The sequence below is a fragment of the Colobus angolensis genome, unplaced genomic scaffold (genome assembly GCF_000951035.1).
Source record: "Colobus angolensis palliatus isolate OR3802 unplaced genomic scaffold, Cang.pa_1.0 Scaffold12, whole genome shotgun sequence".
NCBI classification, from domain to species: Eukaryota; Metazoa; Chordata; class Mammalia; order Primates; family Cercopithecidae; genus Colobus; species Colobus angolensis.
The window spans coordinates 10572347-10590410 of NW_012113141.1; the positions used below are offsets into that span (position 1 = coordinate 10572347).

General features: G+C 44.0%; 1 protein-coding gene across 16 annotated transcripts in view; it reads right to left on the minus strand.

Annotated features, from left to right (window-relative positions):
- The window catches only part of KCNMA1 (potassium channel, calcium activated large conductance subfamily M alpha, member 1), a 762545-nt gene that overhangs the window by 188102 nt on the left and 556379 nt on the right, over positions 1–18064 (minus strand). For all 16 annotated transcript variants that reach the window (XM_011928774.1, XM_011928767.1, XM_011928759.1 and 13 more), the window contains 4 exons: positions 16516–16621; positions 14657–14739; positions 9896–9965; positions 3486–3641 (listed from right to left, as the gene is read on the minus strand). In XM_011928774.1, coding sequence (XP_011784164.1) covers positions 3486–3641; positions 9896–9965; positions 14657–14739; positions 16516–16621 — 415 coding nt within the window. The remainder of the gene's footprint in view (positions 1–3485; positions 3642–9895; positions 9966–14656; positions 14740–16515; positions 16622–18064) is intronic.

The following is an 18064-nucleotide window of genomic DNA, read 5'->3' on the forward strand; positions in this document are numbered from 1 at the left end:
AAATATAAAAAGATTCCTAAAAACTTTAGATCAATTCAGAGATATATCCGCACAGAAGTGAGGTTTTCAGGGATAATGACTTGGGGTGCTAGGGTAGGTATCTTTGAGTGTGACATTGATGGGGAGATAAAGAAGCATTGCCCCATATTTCTTGGTACCTCCAGGCTGGGCCTCTTTTGTAATTCCTCTATACCAGCAGTCCCTCTTTCTTTTTTGTTTTTTGTGTTTGTTTGTTTGTTTGTTTGTTTTGAGATGGAGTCTTCTTGCTCTGTCGCCCAGGCTGGAGTGTAGTGGCACAATCTCGGTTCACTGCAACCTCCACCTCCTCGGTTCAAGTGATTTCCCTGCTTTAGCCTCCTGAGTAGCTGGGACTACAGGCATGCTCCACCATGCCCAGCTAATTTTTGCATTTTTAGCAAAGAAGGAGTTTCACCATGTTGGCCAGGCTGGTCTTGAACTCCTGACCTCAGGTGATCCACCTGCCTCAGCCTCCCAAAGTGCTGAGATTACAGGCGTGAGCCAACACGCCTGGCCAGTCCTTTTATTAAACATATCACCCCCACTTTCAGTCTTGGCATTTTGGTCTCATACATGATAAAAAACCCAGTGGAAGTGGCTCATGCCTATATAATCCCAGCACTTTGGGAGGCTGAGGCAGGGGATTGCTTGAACCCAGGAGTTTGAGACCAACCTGGACAACATAGGGAGACCCATCTCTACAAAAAAAAAAAAATATTAAATTAAAAAGCCCAGTGGATAGTCACTGTGCTTCTGCCTGTGCCACATCTTTGCTGTTATAATCTTGTTTCTCTTATTTTAGCAGGGGTTCTGCAGCACCAAAAAACAGACACGACTGGCCTAGGGCAAGGGACAGAGTGAGCTAACACTTTACCTTTGGCCTTCCAGAAATGCTAAGTGTTCCCAAAGGATCAAGTGCTGCCAAAGCCTCATCCCTTCCCTGTCCATCCTAATAGGCCTGCTTGTCCCCATGGAAATATTGATGAATTCTCCGTCATAGGATACGGAGGTCATTGGAGAAGAAAGCAATTTCTGTAAACAATAATCCATTTGTAGGTTTACTTTTCTATCCCAACAAAAATAAGTGAGGGCTTTGTGATCCCTGGAATGGGAGATAATACATAAAACATGCCAAGGAGAGTACCATTATGGTGTTCACCATGACCCAAAGGAGACAAAGATCTGGGATTTGGAGGTGAGTACACAAAGATAGCAATGTAGAATGGGGAGCACGTGAATAAGACGTTTCTATTTTAAGTGAGAAAAATATATGAAGGGAAGTCTTGTGATTTCCAGGTCATGTACCTTAGCAAATTCCAACACAAAGACCATCTCAGTGTCAAAAGGCCACATTCAGAGAGCTACTTCCAAACAGCAGGAGTTGGTCCTATACAGAAATAATGTGGTAACATAACCCCTGGAAGAAAATGTGTTTTCAGTTACACCAGGGCCAGGCCCAACCTTTCCCACAAGCTCTTCCTAAATAGGAACTTGGCAATGGGATTAGTTGAGCTGGAGGGGACGTCCTTGGCTTTAGAGGTGAGGCCCATCAGGGTCCAGAGGAAAGTTGGGCAGAGGTTTTTCCTGCTGCTAATAGCACTGAAGAATCAGCATCACATCCATTTTATTAATTTCCTTGACAGACAGCTCTAGTTACCATGCAGGCACCACAAAATCAAAACATACGCATGTCAAGGGGCCCCATCTGTGGTGGGGCCCTGCCAAGGCCCATGTTACATCAACACGAGGAAGCAGAGCACAGTTCCACACACCACATGCTTGGTCCCATGGGCCATGCCCTGGAAGAAAACCACCAGAGTTTGACTGAAAGAGCCAGAGAAGTTCCCTTGGTGACAGTCCTCTATCCTGAGTCTGGGCTTCTCACATTGAAAATAAGATCCCTGGGAGACACATGGCTACATCTGGCTTCAGGGTCTTGTCTCTAAACACAGCTATACAGACCTCCCTGCCACCTCCATTCAGTTCCACCCATGCAGGACAAGAGCAGCCTGGATTAAAGAAGACACTTAAAGGAATGCAATGTCTTTATTTGTAAGCTGGATCTGAGCTCAGAGTTCTGTTGAGCTGAGAGACCTTTGGCTTCATAATGAGCATAGAAGGATTTTTTAAATCAAGGTATCCCTTGCTATTAGTGTTGCTAAAGTGATTGAAGGAGCTCCAAAGCAATTCGTTCTTTTATGTAGAGCAATGCTAACTATCAGTTGGCTACATAAGGCCGATTTGGCAGGTAAGGACCTAGAAAAACTCCTGCTCTAAATACTATCACTCACAGGTGCCTGTGGTGAGCACTAACACACCTGTGTCCTCATGCTTCCCACCCATCCCTCTTATTGCAACCTAGGCCATTTCCTCAACACCATCAAGGAACATGGCAGTGGATTAGGCATCCACATGACAGCAAAAGGCAGGAGGTCTCACACCTTTGATTGCAGAGCTTCTGGCCTCCTGTACGGACCTCGTGCTGACTCATGGACTTCCTAAGGATGTAATTTTCCACCTTGGCAGCTATTAATTCTGCTCCTTACATAATAAGAGGAAGGATATTAGCCCAGATCCATAGCTAACTGCCTCCCATGCCATATCAGAAAGGCCCAAGCTAGACCTGTCTTACACCCTGGTTTGTCACCTTGACTGCCTAATCTAAGAACAGTCTAAGGATGAGGACTGGAGTGACTTGTCCCAGGCTCCAGAAGCCTCTTTCGTAGGGGCTGGATGCTCAGTGCAAGGCCCTGGAATCACAATCCTAACCTGGCCCACCCTGGGAGGACAGAGTTGGTTTTTTTTCTCTTTGCCTGCACTGGTGCAGCAGGTAGGGCCACCTTGGGGACTTTGGAGTGGCTGCCCAGCCAGCTCCGACAAGGACATGAACACATTGAGACTGCCTCTCTCTCCGTGCAAAGGGCACTGCTGCCGAGGACTCAGTACATTGTTTCGCTCTCCATTCAAACAACCGCGGCATGTCAGTCCTGCTGGCCTCCTTGATTGTGCAGAAATAAATAAATGAATTATGTTGTTGGGGTTTGGGCTTCAGCACAAACACATGGTCTGCATTTATCCACACAGTGAGAGGTCCACCAGCCACTTGATATAAAAGAGCAGAATGATAATGCTTTTCTTTAGGCGCTCTTTTGCCATATGGAATGTATATAAATCATATTTTTGTTTTAACAGCGGAGGCTTTGTTGATAGATAAACATGTGGTTTATCTAAAAAAAGAGGGGATTGTGCTTTGAACAATCATTTAATGTCCGTGGATGTGCCAAATAAAAATAAAAACATAATTTTGAAAGAAGTTGGCTTCATGCCCAAATCCATAACAAGGAATTTCTCCCTAACCCAAGTGGTTACAGCCCGTCGATCTGTTTTGAGTTTAAGCTGTGCTCTCCACTCAACCCCACGACAAATGGAATCCTGAGCTAATGTGCTCTAATAAGACGAGACGTTACCTTTATGAATGACCTCATGGAGAAGAGGTTGGCAAGCATGGTGGAGAGGCCTTGAGCCAGGCAGCTCTGTGCTATGAAGCCCAACTTCAGCTCTGCGAGGCAGATTGCGTCATCACCTTCTTTCCAATTCCAGCTCGGGATGTTTAGCAGATGGGCCTGGGGAAAGAAAAGCAGGTATGAGACCTCGCTCTGTTAAATGTTCGATTGTTCAACATTTCTTCTGGGAAACGCAGCATTGCCCGACCACTCAGGGCCATCCAGTCTTGCCCTTCTTTTCCCGTGCTGGGGTCTGATGTTTGCTGTTTTATGCAACTCTTCTGCTCATCACACTTCAGTCTCTCTGAACTGTTGCTTCTGCACCTACCAAGCCCAAGTCCTCCCCTGGGTTTGCCATTTAGCCAAATAGAGCCCAGAGGGAATTTCCTCTTGTGACAGACACATCAGCCGGGGTTACTATTACTAGGATGTCTAGCTAAATGGTTAGGTTGAGTCCTCAAATAGACCGTAAGAGTGCCAAATGCCTCTATATTTTCCATTTCTTTTTTACCTGCCTTTCCAATACTCCAGATCAGTGACTCCCAGGCATCAGGAGCGGGCATCAGAATCACCTGCACAGTTTATGAAAACACAGATTGCTGACCCCCCGCTCCCACCGCTGGCATTTCTGATTCAGTAGATCTGGGGTAAGGCTGGAGAATTTGGCATTTCTCACAAGTTGGAGGTGGTGCTGATCCTGTTGATCTAGGGGCCACACTTTGAGAACCACTGGCCTAAAACATCAGGTGAATCACAACGTCGACGTTTCCAATCTTTTGCAAATGGACTGATCCTATTCAACCCTTATGTCAGGCCCTGAGACAAGGACCCAGAGGCATGCTCATCCAATTATTTTTAAGTGGCATGAAGCAGAGAGTCATAGACATTGGATGAAAGAATCAAAGTAAGGTTCTCCAGAGTTGGAAAAATCGGCAAAAGACCAAACTAAAAAGATTTACAAGGCTTTCATGTCCAGTACAGCATTTAGGTTAAAAAAAATCAACTATATAAATTCAAAATGAGAAGACCTAGCTTGACAGCAGGCAGGAGACAAATAAAAGAAAACAAAACACACAAGGCTAAATGTAAGTGTGTGGGTAACTAAAACCTCAAATTTTAGGCCAGCCATGTGACATTACAGAGAAAACCAGCGTCTACTTGTCAGAAATGCTCTCCAGATCAAGGGAAATGAACATTTCATTCTGCTGCGAACTGGTCAGACTAGTTCCAGAGTATTTGATCCAGTTTTCAGTCAGATTTAAAGAGGGAAAATGATCAACTGAATAACTTCCAGAGAAAAGTGACAAAGACAAGAGGAGGTAGCGTCTGGAAAAGATCTTTTGAGGAACAGTTAAGAGAGCCAGTAATATTTGGCCTGAAGAAGGCTCTCGTCCTCACAGAGACAGGATGATTACATCTGAATACTTCAGGTGTTGCTGTGTCCAAGATTAGGTTTGTACTGCTTTGTTCTAGAAGCCAGAATTAAGACTGACTAGTATATATTCCAAGAAAGCAGATTTTTGTCTTGTTTTATAAATGAACTTCCTAAGAATGTAATTTATCTACCAAACGGAGAAGGTTACCTTAAAAAATGAAAGGTCTTTGTCCCTAAGACTCAGTAAGTATTTCTCCAAGTTACTATGGAAAGAACGTTTGCTCTGCAATAGGAGGTTAAATCAGACAGCCCTTCTAAGTCTCTGCTAATGCCAAGATTCTATGGCTTTGGAGTTGTTATTTCTCTGCACATCTCAGCAAACACAAGGAGCACCAAGGGAGTCTTCCCTTCACTTTCAGAACAATATACAATAGTTGAACTAGAAAGATGGAAGATTTCATTGTGAAAACAAAAAATAAGTCCAAGGGTTCCACACTCTGCTTTCAAAAATACCAGTCTTGTGAAATTCCTTCTGGCAAAATCCACTTCTATGACAATCTTGTGCATCCCAAGCCAAAAGTGGTTATTCCAGGGAGAGATGACTGTGCCCTCCCTGATGAGAGCATGGTTAAAATAGTCTCATAGAGGGGACACAACAAATGGTAATTGCTGTCAAGCTATCAAAGGACCTTCCCCACACTGCAGACTCAATTCCAACAACTAGCCCTACCCTTTATCCCTTCCTTTCTCTACTCTCCACTGGCTTCAGATGGCCACTTTCCCTTTTACTTCCTGGGCATTGTAGAGAACATATTGGTATAACTTGAGAAATACTGATTTGCAGTAACATCATATGAGAACCTAAGAAGAATGAGGAGAAATTAAGTTTAAGTAATGAACAAGTCAAGCATTGTGTGTGGAAGGAGATTTTTTTGGCTGAAGCCCTAAAGAGACACCTCCGAACCTTCATGGCAACTTCAAACAAACAAGCCAAACCTTTCAAAGAAAGTGTCTCCTATCCGCATGTGCTACCTAGGGTATGAGGCTCAGGCATTTCATCCTTGGGTCCCCCATGGCCCTGTCTGGTTTGAACTCTGTAGGCATATTTTGAGCTTTCTTTCTCACTGTCCACCTTGACACTTGGCCATGTGATTACATAGAAAAGTTGAGTTTGTTCCTTATGTCATGGTTCTTTGCCCTCTTTTTTTGCATTTTCTCCAATGCAGGGAAGGATTGAGGGTGACCTGCTGAACGCTTGGAGGGAAATCTCTGTGCAAGAAAGAAAGAGAGGAGACTGACCCAGGAACGTAAATCCTTTGTTTCTGGAAACTTCGTCCTTTTCCATTTAAAGTAATTTGAGTCTGATGAAACATGCCAGTGTTAGTGCCCAGAAGTCTGGAGGCAAATCCTCTCTCCCTAACTTGGAGAATATAAAGAGCAGATCTGGCAGATCTGGCTGCTCTTCATTTCTGCTACTTCACCACCCCTCCCTCATCCCATGGAGAAGGAACTGGAAGTAGGCTGTCCTGGACAACCAGGAGAGATTAATTTCAGTCCCAGTTCCATCTCTCACTACATACAATTTGGGGAAGCCACCACGAGGAACAAAGAAGTTCATGAAAGAGGAAACGATTTAATATGATTGCCCACGTGGCAGGCGGACAGTGAGAAAGAAAGCTCAAAGAACTTGCCTCTATCTGCACTGGGCTCATGGGACTTGGTTTCCAGAGATAAAGGCCTCTTTCACTAGAGTCTTTGGGAAAAATAAAAAATCCAGTGACAGGTAAATCATCAGGAGTGACACTTTTCCAAGAAGTTATAAACCAATCTTTCCTTGAAGAGCTTTGAGCCATTTACACTCAAATCAGAAGATGCAGGGCCAGCATGAAAAAGATGGCCAGCATGAAAGCGTTTCTCTCCAAGAATTCTAGTGATATTAAAAGATACAGTTTGGAGAGCATCAGCCCTTCTATAATGCCTACTCTCAAGAACCACTCAATGGGCTGTGGCTCCATTTAAAGAGTCGGTGGCAGTAAGCTGTTCTGTCTCTCCGCTCACTGGCTGCAGAGTGGTGGCCATGATTTGTGCCCAGGAGAGTTACGCTGTCTGCACAGAGCTCAGATGCCCTGCTCCGAATTTACCCTGGGATGCTAAAATGCACAGATGGTCCAATGAGTACTAAAGAAGATAATGGATGTCAAAGCTCTTTTAAAACCATAAAATATGACCCAAATGTCTAGAATTATGATGATGACAAACTCAGGGCCAGTTTTACATGGAGAGAAAGTAGGCAGCTTCCCTACATCCCTCTAGGCCCTAGAACATCACTATTACTAGATCATAGGGGATTGAAATGCTTCATATATCAAGATTTTGTCCAATTATGAAATCAGCTATCTCTTGGAATATGTTCGTAGTGACATAACTTTACAGGCACATACCAGGTCCTTTCCTGAAAGCAACTTGTAATGCATGGAGATCTCTAAGCATCTAAGATGAGTGCAGCAAAAAGTGCTAAGAAAGGCAGAAAAAAAAAATGCTGAAAGGGAAGAGGAAGAAAATGTATTGAAAGAGTAGGAAGCATCTCAGGAAACAGAGCAAAACTGTGAAGCAGGGTGAAGAATGTCCATTTGCAATTCTACAAGGAATAAAAGACAAACAATGATGAGTGGACGTTTTGTTCTTTCTCTAGAAGAGAGATATGAAAGAAAAACAACAACAAAATGTCCTGTGTCAAAGTCACTCTATTCCTTGTGTCCTTGTTAATCATCCAAGGATCTGTAAGTGATTCTGCCCGACCCCAAAACTCAAATAGTTTGGGATGGTTCTAAACAAAACGTGTTTTAAGCAAATAATCATGAATTGGTTGATATCTTCCTCATTGTTTCTGAATAATTACAACACAGAGGTTTGCCAAAGACATTCAGGTTGCTATGATCATGTGATTACTGACCAGGGACTGTCTGGATCCTAGGCCAGTTGAGCTACTTTGAGTTGGACAAGAACCATAGAGCTAAAATCCTCCTCAATTTCTTGAAGACGCTGCATCAGTACTGATTGGAAAGAGAAAAAAAGGAACTGACAACCCCTTCTAAACATACAACATTAATTTTCCTATTCAATCTAAATTCAGTCAAAAATCTAAACAACAGCTTAAAGCACTCCCACACTAAATGAAATTTCAGATCACAAATGAAAGAAGGAGAGCTCATTGCTGCAGGAGCTGTCACCAGTCACAGCCTTGCTAATAAAATTCACCTCCACCTACAAGGGCTGCCATCAAAAACTTTTCCAGCTTGATGCCTGTGCATTACCAATATCCTCACTTTATCTCTTCAGTGTCCTTGAGACACTGTTTTCCGGAGACAAACAGGCAAATGTGACCTTGGGTGCCCACCACCAAATCTGCTGGCTGGAGAACAACACCTTCTGCAAGGCAGCCACCTGCCGAGGGCTGGGCAGTGGCTGGCAGCAGTCAGCCATTCTGGGTGGTGGGCCAGTCACCGACAGCAGGCTCCACTCAGTGACAGCCTCTGATGGGCCTCCACACAGCAAAATGGGCCAGCATTTGCCAGCAATTAAGAAATAACGGCATGGCGCTGGTGCATTTGGCAGAATGGGGTTTTCTCTGCATCACCTGACTGCCTATTTTGTAGGGAATATGGCCCATAAGAGGGGGTACACTGTCACTCATAACCCAGCAGGGAGTTATTCTGTGCAGACAGGACACCTGGATCCAGGTACTGTGCAGCCTCCGGTTTCTAGGCTTCATTAAGGATATAACTAGTACCGCATCAAATGGAGAAAGGTGCCACCTTCCCTCCCCTAAAGCTGTTTTTTTGGAAGTTTACTGACTGGACAAGAGAAGGAGCACTGCCTTTGAATGAGACACTGGACTCTGGTTTACTGAGAAGTAATCACAGGGAAACGGCATAGACTCTGACATTTGTCTTCTTTCTAATCAATCCCCCATTGTAAGCTATAACACAAGGAAAATTCCTTTCTGTTTAATCCCTGGATAGCTTCCTATTTTTCTGATTCAACTCTGCAAATTCTCATCTTGACTCTGGAAATGTGTTCCACATTACACTCTTACAGAGCACATTACGCACTCACTAGTTCACCTGGTCTCAGATAGAGAAATCCTATCGCTCACTTGCCTGGAGCATTCTACACCTTAACTGCTAAATCCCCGAGGACACAAAATAGGGCTTCTCCTTCACTGATATTCCTGCTGGTGTCAGGGAGAGTGCTAATCACACAGTAGGTGTTCAGTAAATATTTACTGAATAAATAAATGACTGCAGCACATACAAATGAAAGTTGTTGTAACTTAAGTATGGATGGGATCTAAGAGTACATCAATAGTTCTGAAATTCAGGTTCCAATAGACACTTCCCGTATGAATGAATCAGTACGTGAAGGAGCATCCATCCAGTGACCAAATGCAAACACGTTGTTTGGACTAAAGAAATGGGCCGGGCATGGTGGCTCATGCCTGTAATCCCAGCACTTTGGGAGACCGAGGCGGGTGGATCACCTGAGGTCGGGAGTTCGAGACCATCCCGACCAACATGGAGAAACCCCATCTCTACTAAAAGTACAAAATTAGCCCGACGTGGTGGCGCTTGCCTGTAATCCCAGCTACTCAGGAGGCAGAGGCAGGAGAATCGCTTGAACCCGGGAGGTGAAGGTTGTGGTGAGCCAAGATCATGCCATTGCACTCCAGCCTGGGCAACAAGAGTGAGACTCCATGGAAAGAAGGAAGGAAGGAAGGAAGGAAGGAAGGAAGGAAGGAAGGAAGGAAGGAAGGAAGGAAGGAAGGAAGGAAGGAAATGTCCCAGGAAGATTTTTAACAATCACATCTCTTTACCCAGGTCTTTGAGTTGCGCACATGTGAACATGCGAGTGTGTATGTGTGTGAGGCTGTATAATGAGGAAGAAGAGGCTGGACCTGTGGATGTATCTTCAGGCCTGGAGCGGGCTCTTGCACTCCTACCTTGTTGTGATACTGCAGCATTTGAGTGATGATTCTTATCTTCGGATGGTAGTTCTTTATGGAGATTACTCTGAAAAAGAAAGAACCAACGCTGAGACAGGTCTGCCTTATGCATGGTGTCTGACCAAAAGATCAATTTTATTATCTCCAAATGGGGTACCCATGGGACTGAGGTAGGAGGCAGGACTTGATTCCAGAGGCAGGGCTTAGATACCAGACAAAATTGAGGACTAGCTGAAACAGGGATGGGGGAGAAGTAACTTTCCACTGGACACGCCCAGTAGTGTGCCCTGTCAGTTTACAATTGCCATGGCAACACCCAGGAGCTTCCCTATATCCTCTAGCCTTAGAACATTACTATTACTAGATCATAGGGGATTGAAATGCTTCATATTTCAAGCCCGTTGTCCAATTATGAAATCAACTATCTCTTGGAATATGTTCATAGTGACATAACTTTACAGGCACATACCAGGTCCTTTCCTGAAAGCAAGTTGTAATGCATGGATGAATTCCAGTCCCAGTTCCATCTCTCACTACATACAATTTTGGGAAGGAACAAAGAAGGCCATGAAAGAGGAAACCCTTTAATACGATTACCTAAGTGTCAGGGTGGACAGAGAGAAAGAAAGCTCAAAGAACTTGCTTCTATCTGCACTGGGCTCATGGGACTTGCCTTTCTACGGCAATGACCGAATGACCCAGAAGTTACGACCCCTTCCCTAGAAATTTTTGCATAAGCTGCCCCTTAATCTGCATGCAATTAAAAGTAGGTATATATATATATATGACAGCAGAACTGCCCAGAGCTGCTACTCTATCGTGTAGCCCCCTCTGCAGGAGCAGTCACGGAGCTGTAATACTGCTGCTTCAATAAAGCTGTTTCCTTCTGCCCTACCACCAGCTTGTCTTTGAATTCTTTCCTGGGGGAAGCTAAAAACCTTCACGGGCTAAGCCCCAATTTGGGGCTCAACTATCCTGCATCAGGACCAGCAGCCAGGGCTATCCTGAGGGGTTGCAGACACTGAGCCAGGTGAAACAGTGTTCCCACCACCATACCTCCTGCTAGTGCGAAAACAAAATCACAAAACAGCCGCAGTCTGTGTCCCGGGCATGAAAAATGTGACGGCCCCCTGGAATGCACTGGGGATGGGTCGTATACATGTGTGTGCTGGGGAGTGGGGGGCCTGGAGCAGGGGATGCCAGCTTATTGCCTAAGCAGACATCGAAAGCAAGCCCAAATCATGGGGCCTCAGAGGTTTGCAATCTCCCACACCCTAGGGACTAGCCCAAAATAATCTGCTGAGTTCAATTCTCCAAGTTAACAACTTGACACAACAATGACAAATCAAACAAGCAGGATGACAAATGGTTCTAATTGTGACACACACTTGGCCACTATCACAAAAAATGATTTCTAAGCAGGGCTCTTAGGATGAGATCAAGGACTCAGCCTTCCATAGCTAATAGAGAAAATGATGACTTAAACGCTGGTTAAAAATAAGTGCCAAGGCATTGCGGGGGGTCACAATCTGGTGGAAAATTGTCTCCTATCTGCCCTCAGTCCAAACTCAATGCTAAGCATGGCCTGCAGCCACCCCAGCCCTCACATGTCCTCCCCACATCAATCATGGTGCTAAAGGGAGTGGCAGAGGGCAGATGAATGGAAACACCTGGGTTCCAGTCACAGCTATTGTACTAATGAACTGCGTGACCTTTAGGAAAACCCTGGGCTCTCTGTTCCTGTTTCCTCATCTGGACACTGGGAGCAACAGTACCTGCTTTATTTACTTCACAGGCTTGGTATGAGCAGCAAATGGGAGACCAGATGTGAAAATGCTTTGAAATCATTAAAAGTTCTCTCCACGTGTAAGTTATGGTTTTTGTCATTACCGAGTCTGTCAGAAGTGACATTGTACATTTCCTTCTGTGACAAGGAAGGCTAAAGAATGGAATTCCACAGAAAGGCCCACCTCCTAAGCCTAATCAGAAATGCAAGTGCATTTATTATGACGCCCCCACAAAATTCCCACCCAGCAGTGCTCCCCACTTCACCCCCTTTAGTGCAGAAATGGAGAGAAGGCAGCCAGGGAGCAGCTTTATCTGAAAAGCTGCAACTTATGAATTTAGGAAATGGATCACGCTAAAGCCTCTCCCAGCACAAATTCACCCTGGGTTTTTGCACTTGAAGGATTTCATTTTATTTTTGAAACAGTGTTGTGTTGGCCCATGCTTATAACTCAAGGACTCTGAGCCTCTGTCAGCCCTGCCTTGCAGTTCACAGCTTCAGCCAGTTTTCTGCATTAGCTCATTTCAAATGGATCTTTGACATTTTAATTTCAAAGGAGGCAGATTGGTCTCATTAAACTGAGGAGGAAGGAGGATTATACAAATAAGAGAAAGACAAAGCCCATTTTTAACCCTGAACTTCCCACTTCTTTTTGCTGCCAGGGCCTCAGTTCTGGCTCTACTTAATTACGTTTCTGATACTACCTTTGACCAGTAATTTCTTTTTTTTCTTTCTTTTTTTTTTTTTTTTTGAGATGGAGCCTCACTTGCTCTGTTGCCCAGGCTGTAGTGCAATGGCACAATCTCAGCTCACTGCAACCTCCGCCTCCCAGGTTCAAGCGACTCCCCTGCCTCAACCTCCTGAGTAACTGGGATTACAGGCACACGCCACCACACCCAGATAAGTTTTGTATTTTTAGTAGATAAGGGGTTTCACCGGTGTTGATTAGGCTGATCTCAAACTCCTGACCTCATGATCGGCCCATCTTGGCCTCTCAAAGTGCTGGGATTACAGGCGTGAGCCACTGTGCCCGGCCCTTGACCAGTAATTTCTATGCCTCCTCATCCTGCCAGTCACCCTAGTACCTATGTGTCTTCATATTAACCCTACCACAGTTAGGGTTTAAATAAAATACTACAATTAACAGAAACACCCATTTCAAAGCTATTACTCAGGTAGCTAGCCCCAAACATCTCTGTGGAGTCAAAACGTTAAGCTTCATCTTCTTTTGGTTTTCCATTTGGAATTTTGAAGATAGTGAAGCCAGGTTCCTTAAAGGGTTACTTTTTTTTTTTTTAAATCATTTCCAATGACAGAAAAAGGTGTCAAAAGTTGAAAATCCTTCTTACTTCAAAGAAAGGAACAAGTGACACATCCAAGCCTGATTCTGGTGTAGCCACTGTGCAGCTGTAACTGATTTGGGAATGGGCCCAGGTGTGATGCCAGAATCTGTTCCACCCTCTCTCCACAGCCTGGCAAGCCCAATGCTTAGAAGAGTTCACGCATCAACTTCCTTAAAATGACCTCACTAAGCATATTGCCAAAGGAAAATGAGTGGCAAGAGAAGATGGTGCCAGATGTTGCCTGCCAGACACAAGGACCAGATGCTTAGGGGAGGACTGGTTCCTCTGAGATGCACTGGAGGAATTCCCCCACCTCACTGATGGGGAAGCTCCTGTCACTTGGGGCCACTGATGGAAAGCAAAGACAAAGGTGATGCAAACATTGTCAGGACATAAAGGTAACTTCCTGACCTTCAACCTCAGGTAAGTTCCCAGGAGGCAGTAAACCAAGCCACAGGGAGAAGGGAAATATTTGGCCCAAAAGATGGGTGTTCATAGTTAGGTAAAAGTTTCTGGGAGTGCAGTGGGACCGAAATCCCACTGAATTTAGCTCATCTCTCCAGAAGCTTCCCTTTATCATTTCCTCTCAGCCCTCTTAACTCATCTGCAATTTATTCTAGAGAAAAGACAAATTCCAAAGGGCCTCTAACTACCTGGAGCAAAATGCCTTGTGACTATTGGGTTTATGCAAGGAACAAAAACTGAACAATTGCTTTTTTCTGAATTAGGAAAAGAATAAAGTATTGGAGTTGGGGCCGAGATTAGCAGTTGACGGGCCTAACCCATGTGCACAAAAAACACTGGGCAGTGTTTCCCAGTGTGACCTCTCCTAGAAGATGTTCTGCAAAAAAAAAAAAAAAAGGGTGGGGGGAGGTGGGAAAGGAGTGGAGCCTTATAGTCAAATAGGTTTGGAAAGTGTTCTATAGTACGTTATCTCAGAGATGCATATTAGTATTAAAAGCACTGAAAAGGCTTTCAAGAAAGAACATTAATTTTGGGAAACTGGAAGAAACAGCCTAACTGGTCGCTAAACTCCCCTCTGGGGTGATAGGAATCAATATGCTGTAGACATACTTGGAAAGCCCTAATAAGGGTTTTCTCAGCCTCAACACCATTAACATTCTGAGCCAGACAATTCTCTGTTGTGGGGACCGCCCTGTGCATTGCATCCCTGGGCTCTACCTATCAGATGCCAGCAGGACGGTCCCTTAGTTATGACAACCAAAATCATCTCCAGACATTGCAAAATGTCCCCTGGGGGCATCTGCCTTTAGTTAAGATATCTCAGGCCCATTTCCCTTAGGGAACATGGTACTTTAATTCAGGCCAGCACCCATCTCAATCTATTTTCTAGTTCTGTCTCAAGGAATCTCAAACCCAAGGCCAGCTGTAAGCCCCAGAGCTGCCACCTGCTGAGGGTGAGCTTCCTGTTGGTGACACCCTGTGTGCCACTGTCCCAACCCACACAGACAGACTTGGTTCCCCCAGGCCTATGCAGGTGGTGAGTTGTAGGGTGGTTTGTGGGGCAAACAGGCCTCACAGAGATAGTCCTCTGCAGAAGACCCAAAAGGGCCGTGAACGGCCACAGACTGCTAAGTCCAGGGCCTTCCCCAGCGCCCCAAGAGTTACCTCATGATGTTCGAGGCATCCTCCGCATCCGGGTCAGCGCAGTACTTGTTGGCAAGGATCAGGCAGGCATCTGCTGACTCTATCTAAGACACCGAAAGGAAAAATCACAGAACACAAACATATAAATAGCCATGCTCAACTGTAGTCTCTCTCTGTTGACAGCTCTTGGGGAAGCTGGTGCTTTGCAAAGAAAAAAAAAAAAAACCAATCCTGAGAGCCTGAGAAATTATAGTTTTTGTCAAAAGTGTAGGTTACAAGTTCTTGTTATGGTATAAACATTTCATCTTGTTGCTGTTGGAGGGTACAACATGTACCTTGGTAATTATGCTTTTCATCTGGCATCGTTGCTTACTTGTAGGATTTCCACATTTCTTTAAATAACAATTAATTAAGCCTTTCAGTCTCCTCCCCAACTTCTTTCTCAACCATCTGCACCATTATCCTAATTCTTCCTATCAGGAGTTGGAGGTGGGTGGGCTAAATCTCTTCTCTCCAGTTAGCAAGTTAACTGAGTATTGGGGATTCAGAAATGTACACTCCGAAGTCTTTCATCTGACCTTTTTCACGTCTTCATTTTCTATAGGCTAGGAAGAGATCAGAGCTCTAAATCAGATAACATCACCATATTGCTTAGTACTGAATTAGTATTCAGATATTTAAAAGACAACAAATCTATGTATGAAATGATGTGTTACAGTTGAACTCCAAATACACCTACTGACTTATCCAAACATGAGCCCACAGGGGTTTATTCCTTAGAGGGGACCATGAGTTTGATGTGCTAACGATTGCTTGCATTTAAATTAGGTCCACGAACAATAATATTTGTCCCTACATTCTCATAAGATTTTACACAAGCAATGACTTGGGTTATGTCTGGATAATATTAAGATTAACTGGACTCTATAAGCATAAGAATTCTTATGCTAGTTCAGGTCTGCAATCTGTCCTACTTGGTATGCTGTACTTAATAGATCATTCCTGGATTTTGAGGGAGGCCATAATATCCTCTATGGTATGTCACAAATCGTCTCTGATTTCTCTAACAATTCAAAGAAAGAATTTATCCAAATCCTTTTGGATTATTCATCTTGGCCAATTATATTATTTACAGAATTATGCGGTGACCACAGTTAGCATTTAGACTTCAGTGGATTCATTATATTAAGGTACACCCCGTGGCATGCAAATATTGAGCATACTTATAAAATCTGTATTACACAGGTAAAGTAGCAGATGCCATTTTGCCTCATACCTTTCCCTTCTAAGCCTCAGGTGTGCTTTATGAGAAGGTTCTAACTTACCAGGTTCCGGAAAAAAAGATTCGCCCATTATCAATGGTATCAGATAACTGTATGTTTAGTTTTACACCCTGAGTCTTAGATGGGGAAAAAAGAAAGTTGAAATGTTTTATAGCTTAGTAAAATTTTATTTTATATTTTAGCCTAATGTTTCTTTCAGATGTAAATAAGAGATGTCAGAGCTATATTGAGTCCAACTTAAGTGTTCAATATAGGAATTACTCGATTATTACGTTGAATAAAGACTACTGGGTCCATACAACTGGTCTACTTCCTTGATGAGTAGCTGATTTTGAGGAAACCAGCAAAGTAAGTTTCATGTTATGACCAGTCCAAGTGTGGGATGGTTATAGGTAGTCTTGCATATGCCACCAGAAGGAGGTCCTGGGACCAGTGGAAGGGTGATGTCAAGGCTGCTGGTATGTAATTGATCTCATTAGGTGTTTAGGAGATGACTCGTGGCCAACGTAGGAGGTGTGTCCCCTCACCACAGAGTCAGGAATTCCCCCAGCCCCCCACCAAATGGAATAAAAGCAGAAGTCACCTCTTCCTCCTTACCTTGACTCTTGCAAGATCATGTGGATTGAGGACTGAACCCTGATAAAATTCCACCTGAGTAAAATGTCGTTTGAACAGAGCTTCGAGCTCCAGGTTGGGGGAGATGCTACACAGGGAGAGAAGAAATCACTATTAATTTAATGGACTTGGGGGTTTCAGCCTTCCTCTCTAATTTCCACAGGGAGCTCAGGGGAGAGGCTGTGACCTACAGTCGCCCTTTTGCTTGCCATAAATAAAAGACTCACACTTAAGAGAAGTAAAACCCCAGCCCAACTGAAAACCAAACGAGTACCACGGTAAAAGAAAGAGGTTCATGGGCTTTAGGAAGGCCAAGACCTCAGGGCAAATGTTTTATCTTCAGTATGAATGCAATTCCTATCTTATAAATAGGGAAGCTGGGCCACGCCACTAGTGGGATGGCTCATTCTATGTGGACTGTGCCACAGGGTGCCCAGATCCAGTGTGATTTCTGGGTGTGTCTGGGAGAGTCTCTGGATGAGAATGGCATTTGAATCAGTGAATTCAGTAGATTGCCCTCCTTTGTGTGAGCAGGCATCATCCAGTCCTTTGAGGGTCTGAAGAAAACAATAAAGCAGAGGACAGAGGCGTTTGTCCATTTTCCTTCTCGCCTGCTGGCTTGAACTGGGCATCTCTTGTCATTCTCCTATCCTTGGACTGGGGTTGACATCTTTGACTCTCTGGCTTTTAGACTCACACTGAATTACACCACCAGCTTTCCTGGGTCTCCAGCTTGCTGGTGGCAGACAGTGGGACTTCCCAGCCTCTGTAATCAAATAAGCCAATTCTTCCTAATAAATCTCTCTAGAGATAGATAGATAGAGAGATAGATAGATGCATCAATATATAGATACCTATGTATATCTGTATTAGATATATTGATACATATGTTTCCTATTGACTCTGTTTCATTGGAGAGCCCTGACTAATACAATCAAGGATTAGCCGAAGGTTCCCCTGGGAGAGCCATCCTGCTGTTCCCTCCATCATGAACCTTATCTCTGCTTCTGTGTCTCATGGACTTCTCATCCCCCAAGGCCTGGATCAAAAAGTGTCACTCTGAGCAGCCACAGACAGACTTAATTTTCTCTCATTATTGTTCTTGATTCACACACGTATATGCGACTCATCACACTTCTTGGTGCTGGGCTGTACTGATACCTTTCTCTTTGGAGGACGAGGATTAAACAAGTGACCTATTTATTCATTTGTTAATTCTACAGAGATGAAAAAGACTATCCATAAGGTACTGTGCGAGGTACTGGGAGATGATACTTACTTAGAACCTACTATATGCCAGGGACTGGGCTAAGACAACACTTGCCAAACATTTGTGAAGTCCATAATGATAATAATAACAATAGTTAATGTTTTCTAACATTTACTATATGGCAGACAACATTTTAGATAAATAATAGTAAAACAGTATTATAAATAAATAAATAAGTAAAATAAATACTATTTATTTTATTTTATTTTATTTTACTTGGAGTCTATCTCTGTCACACAGACTGGAGTGCAGTGGCAGGAT